General features: G+C 43.6%; 1 protein-coding gene across 4 annotated transcripts in view; it reads right to left on the reverse strand.

Moving 5' to 3' along the window:
* The window catches only part of LOC121283241 (prostatic acid phosphatase-like), a 51,829-nt gene that overhangs the window by 4,593 nt on the left and 30,677 nt on the right, over positions 1-16,559 (reverse strand). For all 4 annotated transcript variants that reach the window (XM_041197587.1, XM_041197586.1, XM_041197585.1 and 1 more), the window contains 4 exons: positions 11,723-11,855; positions 6,578-6,669; positions 6,209-6,312; positions 4,823-4,998 (listed from right to left, as the gene is read on the reverse strand). In XM_041197587.1, the coding sequence (XP_041053521.1) occupies positions 4,823-4,998; positions 6,209-6,312; positions 6,578-6,669; positions 11,723-11,855 (505 nt within the window). The remainder of the gene's footprint in view (positions 1-4,822; positions 4,999-6,208; positions 6,313-6,577; positions 6,670-11,722; positions 11,856-16,559) is intronic.

Genomic DNA, 16,559 nt, shown 5'->3' on the forward strand with positions numbered 1-16,559 from the left:
CAGCCGTCATCCATCCGAGCTCCAGCGTCACATTGTTCAAGCTGATAGATTGTAGTGTGGCAACATCCTGGACCATGACATTTAACTTCCTGATGCCGATGGTCAAACCAAACTCTTTATGGGCGTGAGTCTGTCCATTTGCCGTTGAAGGTGTTCCTCAGTATGCCAATGCTAGCATAGAGCAACTTTTTAAATAGTGACGACTTCAGGATTTTCGCAAAGCTTCATCCTAACACAGCATCCATGCCCCCCACACCCGACTTTACTACAGCCCTACAAACAAACTGAACAATTTCTAAGAGGCTGCTCACTTTAAAACCCAATCCCCCTCAGTAAAGGGTGAGGGGGGGGGGGGGCTGCGTGGATTATAGCAAATGGACAATTCCAGCAGTCATTGAACTGAACAGAGTTAGAGCAGAAACAAGAGCTCAACCCAACCTGTCCCTGATACAAGCTGAAAGCTTGGAGGAAGGGAATTAGATAGTTCCTTCAACGTGCCAGCATAGACATGGGCTGAACGGCCTCCTTCTGTTGCAAGATTTTATAGTTCAATAATGAGCAGAGACAGTAGTTAATTAGTTAGTTGTTCATTTGTTGGTTAATAGTTAGTTTGTTAGTTAATCTCGGACTTCCAGGAAACATCCAGCTCCATTATTATTGGATCACCCATTCTTTTGATCTCCTGTGAGCACTCTGCCACTCTATTAGAGGGGGAATTTGCTGGAATTGTTGACAGTTCTAATGGCAAACGGGGAAGCTGTCAGAAAGCCTGTATACAAAGCCAACAGGTTTGGCAGCATCTGCCGAGAGGAACACAGGTAATAGTTCGAGTCCGTATTGTTCCAGTCCTAGAACCATAGAACACTACAGCACAGAAAACAGGCCCTTCTAGTCTGTGCCGAAATATTATTCTGCTAGTCCCATTGACCTGCACCTAGCCCATAACCCTCCAGACCTCTCCCATCCATGTATCTATCCAATTTATTCTTAAAACTTAAGAGTGAGCCCGCATTTACCACGTCAGATGGTAGCTTGTTCCACACTCTCACCACTCTGAGTGAAGAAGTTCCCCCTAATGTTCCCCTTAAACCTTTCCCCTTTCACCCTAAAGCCATATCCTCCCGTGTTTATCTCTCCTAATCTAAGTGGAAAGAGCCTACTCGCATTTACTCTGTCTATACCCCTCATAATTTTGTAAACTTCTATCAAATCTCCCCTCATTCTTCTACGCTCCAAGGAATAAAGTCCTAACCTATTTAATCTTTCCCTGTAACTCAACTCCTTAAGACCCAGCAACATCCTAGTAAATCTTCTCTGCACTCTCTCAATCTTACTGATATCCTTCCTGTAGTTAGGGGACCAGAACTGCACATAATACTCCAAAGTTGGCCTCACCAATGTCTTATACAACCTCACCATAACATCCCAATTCCTACACTCAATACTTTGATTTTGAAGGCCAGTATGTCAAAAGCTTTCTTTACAACCTTGTCTACCTTTGACGCCACTTTCAGGGAATTATGTATCTGAACTCCCAGGTCCCTTTGTTCCTCCGCACTCCTCAGTGACTTACCATTTACTGTGTATGTCCTATCTTGGTTTGACCTTCCAAAATGCAACACCTCACACTTTTCCCCATTAAATTCCATCTGCCATTTTCTGGCCCATTTTCCCAGTTGGTCCAGATCCCTCTGCAAACTTTGAAAGCCTTCCTCACTGTTCACAACGCCTCTAATCTTAGTGTCATCAGCAAACTTGCTGATCCAATTTACCAAATTATTGACAACAAACAACAATGGTCCCAGCACAGATCCCTGAGGCACACCACTAGTCACTGACCTCCTTTCTGAGAAGCAATCATCCACTACCACTCTCTGTCTTCTCCCACACAGCCAATTTCGAATCCAGTTTACAACCTCTCCATGGATACCAAGTGTCTGAACCTTCTGAACTAACCTCATATGTGGGACCTTGTCAAAGGTCTTACTAATGTCCATGTAGGCAACATCCACAGCCTTTCCTTCATCTACTTTCTTGGTAACCTCCTCAAAAAACTCTACAAGGTTCGTTAAACACGACCTACCACGCACAAAGCCATGCTGACTATCCTTAATCAGCTCTTGGCTATCCAAATAATTATATATCCAATCTCTCAGAACACCTTCCAATAATTTACCTACTACTGACATCAGGCTCACTGGCCTGTAATTACCTGGTTTACTTTTGGAGCCTTTTTTAAACAACGGAACAACATGAGCTACCCTCCAATCCTCCGGCACCTCACCCATGGCTAAGGACATTTTAAATATTTCTGCCAGGGTCCCTGCAATTTCTACACTAGTCTCCCTCAAGGTCCGAGGGAATATCATGTCAGGCCCGGGGGATTTATCTACCTTTATTTGCTGTAAGGCAGCAAGCACCTCCTCCTCTTTAATCTGTATATGTTCCATGACACTACTGGTTGTTTCCCTTCCTTCCTTATACACTATGCCAGTTTCCTGAGTAAATACTGTTGCAAAACAACTGTTTAAGATCTCCCCCATCTCGTGAGGCTCCACACATAGACAACCACTCTGATCTTCAAGGGGACCAATTGTGTCCCTTATTATCCTTTTCCTCTTAATATACTTGTAGAAACCCTTTGGGTTTACTTTCGCATTATCTGCCAAAGCAACCTCATTTCTTGTTTTTGCCTTCCCGATTTCCTTTTTTAGTATTTTCTTACATTTTCTATACTCTACAAGTACCTCATTTGCTCCTTGTTGCGTATACCTGCTATACACTACTCCAACCCCCTCCCACAACTCTTTCTCCGGTACATCGATAATTATTATGGTGCTGCTTCATGCTCTCGTCAGAACCTGGAAAAATTTATTAATTTTGCTTCCAATTTCCACCCCTCCATCATTTTCACATGGTCCATCTCTGACACTTCCCTTCACTTCCTTGATCTCTCTGTTTCAATTTCTGGTGATAGACTGTCCATCAATATTCATTGCAAGCCTACCGACTCCCACAGCTACCTCGACTACAGCTCCTCACACCCCACTTCCTGTAAGGACTCTGTCCCATTCTCTCAGTTCCTTCACCTCCGTCGCATCTGTTCTGGTGATGCCACTTTCAAAAACAGTTCCTCTGACATGTCTTCTTTCTTCCTTAACCGAGGTTTACCACCCACGGTGGTTAACAGGGCCCTCAACCGTGTCCAGCCCATCTCCCGCGCATCCGCCCTCACACCTTCCTCTCTCTTGCAGAACCATGATAGGGTCCCCCTTGTCCTCACTTATCACCCCACCAGGCTCTGCATTCAAAGGATCATCCTCCACCATTTCCGCCAACTCCAGCATGATGCCACCACCAAACACATCTTCCCTTCACCCCCCCCGGCGGCATTCCGCAGGGATCGTTCCCTCCGTGACACCCTGGTCCACTCCTCCATCACCCCTACACCTCAACCCCCTCTTATGGCACCTTCCCATGTAACCACAGAAGGTGAAACACCTGCCCCTTTACTTCCCCTCTCCTCATCGTCCAAGGGCCCAAACACTCCTTTCAAGTGAAGCAGCATTTCACTTGCACTTCCCTCAATTTAGTCTACTGCATTCATTGCTCCCAATGCGGTTTCCTCTATATTGGAGAGACCAAATGCAAACTGGGTGACCGCTTTGCAGAACCTTCGGTCTGTCCGCAAGCATGACCCAGATCTCCCCGTCGCTTGCCATTTCAACACTCCACCCTGCTCTCATGCCCACATGTCCGTCCTTGGACTGTTACATTGTTCCAGTGAAGCTCAATGCAAACTGGAGGAACAGTACCTCATCTTCCGACTAGGCTCTTTACAGCCTTCCGGACTGAATATTGAGTTCAACAATTTTAGATCATGAACTCTCTCCTCCACCCCCACCCCCTTTCCGATCCCCCCTTTTATTCCCCCAATAGTTTATATAGATTTTTCTTTTCCCACCTATTTCCATTATTCTTAAATATATTTCCATCCATTGTTTTAATTCTACCTTTTAGCCTATTTCAATCCCTTCCCTTCACCCCACCCCCACTAGCTATCTGTACGTTGCTTGTTCTGCTTTCTACCCTCAATTAGCACATTCCTTAGATAATATCACCACCTTCAACACCTCTTTGTCCTTTTGTCTATCTCCACCTATCACTGGCCCTCTATCCAGCTCTACCTATCCCACCCCCTCCCCTTAAACGAGCTTATATTTCACCTCTTTTCCATTTTTACTTAGTTCTGTTGAAGAGTCATACGGTCTTGAAACATTAACTGTGTTCCTCTCCGCAGATGCTGCCAGACCTGCTGAGCTTTTCCAGGTATTTTTATTTTTGTTTTGGATTTCCAGCATCTGCAGTTTTTGACTTTTATCTGTATACAAAGCCAGTTAGGTGGGGTGGTTTGCTGAGCGTTAGGCAAAAAAAAAAGTCTGATCTGTGAACTGCAGCTTTGTGTAAACTTGATCAATTGCTTCTGACCTTGTCACACAATTGTTTAATGTCTGCCATCTGAAAGATCAGAAACGCACACGAGAAAGACATAATGTATATCCTGACCAAATGGGGTGCTACTGAAGCCCCCCCCCCTCTCCATTTAATTATGCTATCATACAATTAGGGGCCAGGTTAGAGCACTCCTCAACAAGAGATCCAGGAACCACTTGGTGGACTGACCAGCACTGCTGAAATTGGAGCAAACCCTCCTGTCAGATTGGATGGAATGATCAATGGCAGAATAGATGGACCATTCCAAACTATCATTAGTCAAAAGTCACCATCAATGAGCTTATTGAGTTGTTTGTCAATACAATACCTATTTGGATGCTGCTGTGATGAACTCGGCATTCCTTTTCCCAGTTCTTTGGGATCACGTCTGCAGTAATTTGGATGAATTTTTTTAATGGGCAGCTTTTGGTACAAGATGGCAAAGTGAGAAGGTATGCCTCAGAATTGCTCTCATTTCTGTAGTACATCTCCACAGTGAAGGACCTGTAAAAGCCACGTGCAACCTTTAGAACAGGAAGAGGTCATTTCACTTCTTCTGCTGCTCAAATTAGCCTCCCCTCTCAGAGGGATGCATTTTACATAATCCCATTTCTCTCACTCCCTCACACTGGCCCCATTTCTCTCACGTTGTTTTAGATTCCCCTACCAGCAGAAACAATCTGTGTCTACCCTATCAAGCCCCTTCAGAATCTTGAACGTTTCAATGAGGTCACCTCTCATTCTTCTAAACTCCAGAGAATATAATCCCAATTTCCTCAGCCTCTCATCATAGGCCAACCCCCTTATCCCAGTTCTACAGAACCTTCACTTTACCACCTTCAATACAAGAATATCCTTTCTTAAATGTGGAGACCAAAACACAGTATTCCAGTTGTGGGCTCACCAAAACCCTGTACAATGTAGCAAGACTTCTTTATTCTTGTGTTCCAATCCCCTTGCAATAAAGGCCAACATGCCATTTGTCTTCCTCATTGCTTGCTGCACCTGCATATTAACGAAGTATTCACTTGGTGACAAGAGACCCAAACATTTAAAAATGTCATGCCTTTTAAAAAAATATTCTACTTTTCTATTCTTAGCACCAAATGAATAACCTCACATTTCTCCACATTATTCTCCATCTACCATCTGGTTGCCCACTCACTTAATATGTCTATATTTCTTTACTGCCTCTGTGTGTCCTCTTAGCAGCTTGCATTTCCACCAAGCTTTATATCAGCAAACTTAGATACATTACTTTTTGTCCCGACATCTAGTTGAGGCCACAGCACTGATCCTCGGGGCACTAGACTTGTCACAGCCAGCCAACTTGAAAAGGTTCCCTTTCTCCCTGTTCTCGGCTTCCTGTCTGTTAATCAAATCTCAATCTTGTTTGGTCCAATTAGGAGGGTCTGGTTTCACAGTAACTGTCCCCACGTTGACCAGTCTCGAGGAGGGTCTGGTTTCACAGTAACTGTCCCCACACTGACAAAAACAATCAATTTGATGGATCGAAGAGGTGCCAGCATCCTGACTATCTGAATGAATGCAACCCAAAAGATGAAGGCCTAGTGTAGTTGAATGCAGATCCTCGCCTTGAGTTTATACCCCCCTTTACTAATCAGCAGAGAACAGACCAAGATAGAGGCTGGGGAAATGGAGCCCAAACAGCTGTGTGTAGGGCAGATGCTTTTAAAACAAATTTCAGACGTACCCATCTTTCTCTTGGTAAAGCTCAAATATTTGACAGGCAGCATATGTTGGAGCAAGGCTGTAAACACCGAGAGCCATTTGAAGGGCTGCGATTGTTGTGTCATGCTGTGAAAAATGAGCAAGTTCAGAATGGATCAAATTGCTAAAGTGAATTGACTGCAAGCACCAACAAATAAATATGGGCATCGATCGTGGCGTGTTTAATAGCACCGCCAATCCTGGTGTAATTATTACTGATCCTGGTGTAAATAATAAATATGAAGAAACATGGCCTTGTATATAATCCTGTTAGTCAGTTTTATTGACTACTGTTGTTTATGGTGTATTTAATACAAACATTTATATTCAATATTTCTGATGGGAGACTCACCGCCGAATACATGATCAATTTGAGACGGGGATTGGAATTGCTGTCACATGTTGCTCGAGTAATGTTTTGGAGGATTTGCTTGAGGAGCACACCTGTAACAAGAACAAATCTTTAGCCACAGAATAAAAGAAGAGGTAAACACAGCACACAGCAGTACAATAACAATAAAGACTGATCAACACAGAGTTATTCAGTTACAGCACTCAGATTGCATATTACCATTCCAGTCAAGCAAAAATGTGAAACCAGCCCCTCCCAGAGACTGGTCTGTGTGGGGGCAGTTACTGTGAAACCAGACCCTCCCAGAGACTGGTCAGCGTGGGGGCAGTTACTGTGAAACCAGACCCTCCCAGAGACTGGTCAGTGTGGGGACAGTTTCTATGAAACCTGTGGGGGCAGTTACTGTGAAACCAGACCCTCCCAGAGACTGGTCAGCATGAGGACAGTAACTGTGAAACCTGTGGGGGCAGTTATTGTGAAACCAGACCCTCCCAGAGACTGGTCAGCGTGGGGGCAGTTACTGTGAAACCAGACCCTCCCAGAGACTGGTCAGTGTGGGGACAGTTACTATGAAACCTGTGGGGGCAGTTACTGTGAAACCAGACCCTCCCAGAGACTGGTCAGCATGAGGACAGTAACTGTGAAACCTGTGGGGGCAGTTATTGTGAAACCAGACCCTCCCAGAGACTGGTCAGTGTGGAGACAATGTAACAGCAGTTGGCCAAATAGTATCCAAGGCTGTTTCACCATTCAATAACATATTGGCCTTTGTTTGCTTTTTTAACTTCATACCTTTCGTTAACAAAAACCATCAATCTCAGATTTAAAATGAACATTTGATTGAGCAACAATTGCTATTCGTGGATGAGTTCCAAATGTCTCCCACCCTGTGTGTGTGGATGTGTTTCCTAATTTCACTTTGAAACGTCTGGTTTTATTTTCTAAACTATGTCCCAACCATTGGAAATAGTTTCTCTCTGCCTGCTCAATCATTCCCCTTAATCTGTTAAAAACTTCAATCAAAGCAACTTTAACCTTCTAAATCCAAGGGAATATAACCTGAGTTTGTGTAATCTCACCTATAACTTAACCTTTGGAGCCTTGGAATCATTCTGGTAAACTCACTGTACTCCTTCCAAGGCCAACCTATCCTCCTAAGGTGTGGTGCCAGAACTGTTCACAATACTCCAGGTGTGGTCTAACCAGGGCTTTGTGTAGCTGAAGCATGATTTCTACCCCCTTCTACTCCAGTTCTCCATACGTAAAGAGCAGAATTCCATTAGCCTTTCTGAATCTTTTCTGTACCTGTTCAGGAAATTAATGATCTGTGTACCTGGAGCCCAAGTCTCATTTGGACCTTCACTGTTTCTAGTTTTTCACCATTTAGGAAGTCCTGTTCTCTCCTTTTTAGATGCAAAGTGGATGACCTCACCTTCGTCTACATTTGACAAAATTGTGGCAAATGGATTTCATTCACTTAATCTATTAATATCTCTTTAATTTTATACTTCCATCTACACTGCTGACAATGCTGCCTATCTTAGTGTCATTAACTCATTAGCATATGTGGCTTTCTATCCAATCATCTAAGTTGTTAATAATTATGATGAATATTTGAGATCCCAACACAGATCCTGGCAGGGCACCACCAGTCACATCCTGACAATCACAGTACCTGCCCATTATCTCTACCCTCTGTCTCCTGTCACTCAGCCAATTCCTAAACACATCAATAATTTGCTTTTAATTCCAAAGGCTTCAACTTTAGCTAATAATCTCTTGAAGGATTTTATCAAATGCTTTCCATATAAATGACATCCCCTGTCCACTATTTTAATCATCTCTTCAAAAAAAATTCAATCAGGTGCCATCCCTGGTGAAGAAAGGGTGTAAGGACATGCCTAGTAACTACAGGCTGATCCATTTAACATCAGTAAGATTTTAGAAACAATAATGTATGGAAATGGTGAGAAATATCAAATTTGACTAATCTAAATGGAATTATTTGATGAAGTGATAGAGAAGGTTGATGTAGCTGTTGTCTATATGGATTTTAAGAAATCGTTTGACAAGACACCACATAAAAGGCTAATTAACAAAATTGAGGATCAGTATTAACTTGGATAAAATATTTACTTCAGGATAGAAAACAGTACATGAGGTAAATGCTTGTTTTTCAGACTGGAGGATGGTGTTTCCCCAAGGTCAGTGCCAAGACCAATGCATTTTTGATATGTATAAAATTTCAAAATTTACCAATTATGCCAAACTTGGAGGTACAGCAAACAGTGAGGAGGTTACTAATCAACTACAACAGGGCATGGATAGGCTAGCAGAAAGGGCAGACAAACTGCAGATGGAATTTAATACAGAGAAGTGTGAGGTGTGCATTCTGGCAAAAGGGATAGGGAGAGGCAATATAGACTAAATAGCACATTTCTAAAGCATATACAGGACCAGAGGGACAATGGGGGCTCATGTGCATCGATCTCGGAAGATGGCAGGGCATATGAGAGAATAGCTAGCAAAGCATGAGATCTTAGACTTTACAGAGGTATTGCGTACAAAAGGGAATTATACTGAACCTTTATAAAGCTCAGTTTAGGCTGCAACTGGAGTGCTGCATCCTGTTCAGGTTACCATACTTTGTGAGGGTCCTTGAGATAGTGCAGAGGAGATTTACCAGAACAGTTCCAGGGATGAGGGATTTTAGTTACAAGGTTAGGTTGGAGAAGCTAGGGTTGTTCTCCTTGGAGCAAAGGGAATTGAGGGGAGATTTGATAGAGGTGTACAAGATTATGACAGATTTGGATCAGTTAGACAAGGAAAAGCTCTTCCCGTTAGCTGATGGTACAAGGACGAGGGGACACAGATTTAAGGTTTTGGAGGAAAAATGAAAGGGGGCAATGCGAAGAACAACATTTTTTTTGTACACAGTGAGTGGAACTCTGATTACAAGGGTTGTGGAAGAGGGGAGAATCATTTCAAAAGGAAATTGGGTGGGCAGCTGAGGGAAATAAACTTGCAGAGCTACAGGGATCAAATAGAAGCAATGGGACTGATTGGGCTGTTCTACAGGGAGCCAGCATGGACATTTGTGTGTTATGATGCTATGGCACTGGGACAAGGGTGTGGGAGGCAGGCAAGCTGATGGAATGCCGGGGAACTGCATCAGGATGGCTCCTCCACACAGTCCCACCGAGGAAGTTTTAGAGTGATGGGCTGCATTTATTTTCAATTCTTCCACAAAGTGTGGGCATCACTGGTTAGGCCAGCATTTGTTGCCCATGTGTTGGCACCCACGGTGCTGTTAGGGAGTGGGAGTTCCAGGATTGTGACCCAGCAACTGTGAAGGAACAGCAATATATTTCCAAGTAAGGCTGGGGAGTGACTTAGAGGGGAACTTCCAGGTGGTGGTGTTCCCATGTTTTTGCTGCCCTTGTCCTTCTTGATGTTAGCGGTCATGAGTTTGGAAGATGCTGTCTAAGGAGCCTTGGTGAGTTTCTGCAGCACATCTTGTAGATATACACTGCTGCCACTGTTCATTGGTGGTGGAGGGAGTGAATGTGGATGTGGTGTCAATCAAGCAGGCTGCTTTGTCCTGGACGGTGTCAAGCTTCTTGAGTGTTGTGGGAGCTGCACTCATCCAGGCAAGTGGAGAGTATTCCATCACACTCCTGACATATGCCTTGTAGAACGTGAACAGGGTTTGGGGAGTCAGGAGGCGAGTTACTCACTGTAGGGTTCCTAGCCTCTGACCAGCTCTTGTAGCCACAGTATTTATATGGCTAGTCCTGTTCCGTTTATGGTCAACAGTAACCCTCAGGATGTTGATAGTGGGGGATTCAGTGATGGTAATGGCATTGAATGTCAAGGGACGATGGTTAGATTATTTTTGGAGATTGTCATTGCCTGGCACTTAAGTGGCAAGTAACATTCATGCCGCACATCAGCCCAAGACTAAATATTGTCCAGGTCTTGCTGCATTTGGACATGGACTGCTTCAGTATCCTAGGAGTCACAAGTGGTGCTGAACATTGTATAGTGAACATTCCCATTCCTGACTTTATGATGAAGCAACTGAAGATGGTTGGGCTGAGGACACTACCCTGAAAAACTCCTACAGTGATGTCCTGGGACTGAAATGATTGACCTCCAACAACCACAAACATCTTCCTTCGCTAGGCATGACTCCAACTAGCATAACCACTGATACCCATTGACTTCACTTTTTTTTTAGGGCTCTTCAATGTCACACTTGGTCAAATGCTGCCTTGATATCAAGGGCAGTCACTCTCACCTCACTTCTGGAGTTCAGCTCTTTTATCCATGTTTAAATCAAGCCTGTAATGCAGTCAGGAGCTGAGTGACCCTGGCTGAACCCAAACTGAGCATCAGTGAGGTTATTGCTGAGGATGTGCCACTTGATAGCACTGTTGACGACACCTTGCATCACTTTGCTGATGATCAAGAGTAGACTGATGGTTAAGAAGTCATATGGAATACTTTTCTTTATTAGTTGAAGCATAGAATATAAGAGCAGGGAAGTTATGCTGGAACTATATAAAATATCAGTTAGGCCACAAGTTGAGTACTGTGTGCAATTCTGGTCACCTCATTACAAAAAGGATGCAATTGCAGTAGCGAGGGGGTATAGGGGAGATTGACAAGGATGGTACCAGGACTGGAAAATTGCAGCCATGAGGAAAGACTGGATAGGCTGGGGTTGTTCTCCTTGGAACAGAGGGGGCTGAGGGTAGATTAGATTGAGGTGTACAAAATTGTATGGGTCCTGGATAGAGTGGATGGGAGGGCCTATTTCCATATTATTTTTCAATAATCTAATATTATTTTCCTTGGGATGTCAGACATGCTGACCCCTTCCTCTACTGTAAATACTGACAAAGTCATTATTCAACATGTCCTTGATTTTCTTAATTTTCATTAATAATGTCACTGTGGCAAGAGTTCTGTTGCTGGAAAACCAGATACTCAAGATCTGGGGCTTCAACAGTGACATAGGGAGAGCTAGGTGCTGCTGAGCAAGACTAGACCAGATACTATGGGAACAGTCTTCTTTCATCTTTCACCATCCTGCCCCTTCACATCTTCAGGCTTCAGCCCAAACCATCAGCCCTCACTCACCCCCTTGGAGCCGTGATTTCTCCTTCCACTTGTACATTTCATAGTCAGACTTGAGGGCAAATTCCTTCAGTTGCCTCATATGCTCCATTCTGTCAGGAGTCACCCAGGCTGGAAGGGTGAAGTTGTGAGCTCGCTGTCCAAATAAAATGGAAGAACAAGTTAATAATTGATCAGGACTATCCAGCTTGCAACAGGGACACAGAGCTCATCCCAGCTTTGCCCAGTTGGCCTCAGTGCCAACAGGTCTTTGGAGTGTCACAACTAACACCAGTGACCCTCGTGGATTGGTGGCTGAGCAAAAGCTCAAGCTGAGCTGTAATGATGACTTGCAGTCACTGTCCCAGAACCTCCACCAAAAGAAAGCAGAGCCCATGCCCCACGCACCAGCCTTGGCTCCGGTCCTGGACACACCCACCCCAACCATAGTACATGCCTTAATAAAAGAAAGATACTGCAGATACTGGAAATCCAAAACAAAAACAGAAAATGCTGGAAAACCCCAGCAGGTCTGGCAGCAGCTGTGGAGAGAAATAGAGTTAACGTTTCAGTCCAATATTTCTGAAGATGACTCATATTGGACTCGAAATGTTAACTTTGTTTCCCTCTGCTGCTGAGTTTTTCCAGCATTTTTTGTTTTTATTTCACTGTACACCCTACCCATTTTTAAAAAACCCCCAACCCACCCTGTGACACCAGAGAAAAACACATGGCTTTTGAACACCGGGTAAAACCTCTAAAATTAGATCTCCCTAATCAAAGCTAATTCTACTAAAAGAATTTAAAAACTGTACCCCCATTAACATATTGAGGAACAAAGCATCACAAAAGAGTGAAGGATGCTGCTCTAATGGTAGACAACTATGAGCTTACACAGAAACCCTTTAATAAAGGCCGTGGCCTGAAGAGGTGAAGACGCAAAATGGTGAAAAATGAAAGACTAATCTCTAGTAATGCCCAGCAGTCCCAGAAGGACAGAAGTGAGGGAACAATAGGAGATGGGGAAATATGAAAGAAAGAATGAGAACACAATTCAGGAAGGAAGGGGTAGGGGGTAGGAACAATCCCAACAACCAATGTGCTTTCACTGCAATAAGGCAGGGCATGTTAAAGCTAATTGCTGGAGGCTGAAGGGGAATACAGTGGGTTTTATTGGGGTTCACAAGGCCAGCAGAGGAAAGGATATCTTGTCAGGGATCATGACAGGCAAGTCTGTGGCCCTAACCACAGTGATCGACCCTTCCATGGATGTAGTACAGTTTGACAAAATCTCTGAGGGTTACCAAGTTTTGTTTTTCCCCTCTAGCGAGGAAAGCAAGCCCATTATCCTGCTCAGGGATACAAGGGCCACCCAATCATATCAGAGCACTGAAGAAGGGTCATACAGACTCAAAACGTTAATTCTGTTTCTGTCTCCACAGATGCTGTCAGACCTGCTGAATTTTTCCAGCATTTTCTAATTTTATAGCATTGTGTAGACTTTGAAATAGTGCTCTCAAATGATTTAGATGGTCTTCCCAGTTGTTGCTATATTACCAGTAAGTCATCAATATACACAACATAGTTGTGTAAGCTAGCCACTTCGGTTTATTAACCTTTGAAAGGTGACTGCAGTGAAACTTGAAACTGAAAGGCATTACTTTGCACTGGAATAAGCCATCTAGGGGGGTCATGAAAACTGAGATCTCTTTCACTTGGGTGGTCATGGGGACTTGCCAGAACCTTCTCAATCAATCAATTTTGCGACTAAGTGGAGTTGCCTGCTCAGTCGATAGTCTTCAATGCGAGGAATAGGGTTTGGACCACGGCATTAAGTTTTCAATAGTCGAAACAGAACGTTTTGGAACCATTTGGCCTGGGGACTGATACGATAGGAGAACTCCAGGGGCCACCCAATCACTAACGGTGGAAAGCATGACATTCCCACCAGAGAGTGCAGTCAAGGTGAAGGTTCTAGTGAAGGGTATCGAGGGTGGGTTTATGCCCATAGCCCTATAAAATCGGGTCCAACTGGAGTGTGACCTTGTTTTGGGACCATTTACAATAGGGATCGTCTCTTGTCTGGTTGTGGATCGAATAGGATGCTCCTGCGGAATAATTGGGGGAGCGACAGCACACAGAGTGGGTAGCCTCCCCAGTAGTCTCATATAAGCCAAGTGAGGTCAGGGAGATGGCACAAATCCCTGATATCTTCCCTGATTGATCCATGGCTAAGCAACTCCAGAGGGAGCTGAATCAGCACTTCAGACAGATGGTCCAATGGCCTGGCTGTCTGAAACTTTCTTTGACGACTTAAATGAACAGAAGAAGGAGGTATTCAGCAGACCCTCCTTGATTGAGGCCCAACAAGCAGATCCAGATTTAAAATGAATCGCACAGACCATCAATTCTGAGACCAAAGCAGAAGGTGGGGGGGCGCGCGGAGGGAAGGGGTGCCCGAGTGCTTTGACACAGAAAATGGGGGCAGTAGTGAGGTAAATGAGGAAGAAAATGACCTAGCAAATTCCCAAATTGAACCCCTATGTGAAGCTAGCCAACAGTATTAGGGGAATTAGACACAGCATTTAATTAATTATTTTAATGCTGAGCAGAGGAAAGATATGACCAAACTGCTTGGACAGTTTAAGTAAGTATGTAGGGACAAGCCAAGTTGCTCTTCCTTTGCCCTTCATGTAGGAGAGACCCCACCTACTAAACAAAACCAGCGTTGGCCGAGCCCCAATAAATTAGCCCAAGTTCGAGAGGAGATTTGAGACATTTTGAAAAATTACAATCAAACCGAGTCAAAGCAGTTGGAGTTCTCCTATCGTATTAGTCCCCAGGCCAAATGGTTCCAAAATGTTCTGTTTCGACTATTGAAAACTTAATGCCGTGGTCCAAACCCTATTCCTCGCATTGAAGACTATCAACTGAGCAGGCAACTCCACGTACAGTCGCAAAACTGATTGATTGAGAGGGTTCTGGCAAGTCCCCATAACCACCCAAGTGAAAGAAATCTCAGCTTTCATGACCCCCTAGATGGCTTATTCCAGTGCAAAGTAATGCCTTTCAGTTTCAAGAACACCGCAGTCACCTTTCAAAGGTTAATAAACCGAAGTGGCTAGCTTACACAACTATGTTGTGTATATTGATGACTTACTGGTAATATAGCAACAACTGGGAAGACCATCTAAACCATTTGAGAGCACTATTTCAAAGTTTACACAATAGTATAAAAACAGAAAATGCTGGAAAAACTCAGCAGGTCTGACAGCATCTCTGGAGACAGAAACAGAATTAACATTGAGTCTGTATGACCCTTCTTCAGCACTCTGAAGAAAAATGTCAAGATAGCGTGGTCAGTTCTGTGCCAGGTGGCTTTTGAAGGGTTGAAGGCTATCCTAACAAATGAATCTGTATTAGCAGCCCCAGACTTTAACTGATCACTTAAGGTGGCCATTGACTCAAGCGATATAAGAATAGGAGCTGTTTTACTCAGGAAGATGAATCAGGTATTGAAAAGCCAATTGGATATTTTTCAAAAAAGTTAAATAAGCACCAACAGAAATATTCCACCATGGAGAAGGAGGCAGCTCTGGGACCTCTGCTAATACTTCAACATTGGAGGTTTATGTTAACACTGGACACAGGAAAATACACTGACCGCAACCCACTAACCTTCTTAGTGAAATTTAATGCCAAAGCAAGATTTTTCAGGTGGAGTCTGTTGCTTCAACTATTTAGTTTCAAAATCATACATATTGCAGGAAGGAACAATGTAATTGTGAATGCTCTATCCAGAATTTAAAATAAGCAAATGTCACAAATAAGCTGTAGAAGGCTTAGTGACAATGCCATTGATGAATTCATGTGAATGAGTGTGAGAGAAAGTTTGCTATTATGTGTCTTTAATTTAATTATAAATTATAACAAAGAAAAAAAAAGAACTGTCAGGAAATTTTGTTTTTTTCCCCCTTTTTGCACAGGGGACACAGCTGTACTCACAGGTATATGAAAAACAAACACCATCTTAAAAAAAAAAATTGGAGACTGGACAAGCATTGTAACAAGGGAGTCAGATGATCTCCCTCCTTGTCTGCAAAACTACATGAAACGGCCCAAGGATGGAACTTTAGTCTGGTTGTTTGCTCAGGACGTTAAAATGTAAATAACCTTTTTAGAACATTCCTTGGAAAGGATATTAAAAATGAAACAGATTTAACAGCTACTATTCCCAAAACTGATGCACAATGACCCCACATACCTGGTGGCTGCAGAATGAAATTCCACAGAATGGGAGCAAGAGAATAAAAAACAAACATTCTATCACAAGGGGATGCAACCAGCTGAGATTCAAACCCATTGTGCATCAATGCTAACATCACCAGGGACCGCTTGTATGGACAAATGGAACACCAGTACTCTGGTCACTTGACACAAACCAGCTTGTGATTAAGAAACGCTTTATTAACACACATCTTGAAGCAGCCTCCAATGTCAAGGTGTATGGGAGACAGAGACCACAGGGGGAAGAGATCCTGCCCAGAATCCATTAACATGCAGAGGACTGGAGCTATCCTTTTACCTGCAGATTTGAAAAGCCCAGCCAGATCTTCACAACAGGGGCTCAACTGCACCTCCAACTGGAGCAAAGCCAGAAACCAGTTGTTATAAGCTGTAAGCCACTGAACTCATCCCCAGAAACTTCCAGCATACATTTTCTTCAGGTGAGCCAAAAGGAAACCAAAGATCTGCAACATTTCCAGCTTCCATCTTGAAAGACAGGGTTAATAGTGACTTTATGGGCTCTTGAAAAACTGAGGTGCATGCTACCGCTTTTGTAATCACCTTTTCTTATGTG

This window comes from Carcharodon carcharias, chromosome 10 (genome assembly GCF_017639515.1).
Source record: "Carcharodon carcharias isolate sCarCar2 chromosome 10, sCarCar2.pri, whole genome shotgun sequence".
Classification (NCBI taxonomy): Eukaryota; Metazoa; Chordata; class Chondrichthyes; order Lamniformes; family Lamnidae; genus Carcharodon; species Carcharodon carcharias.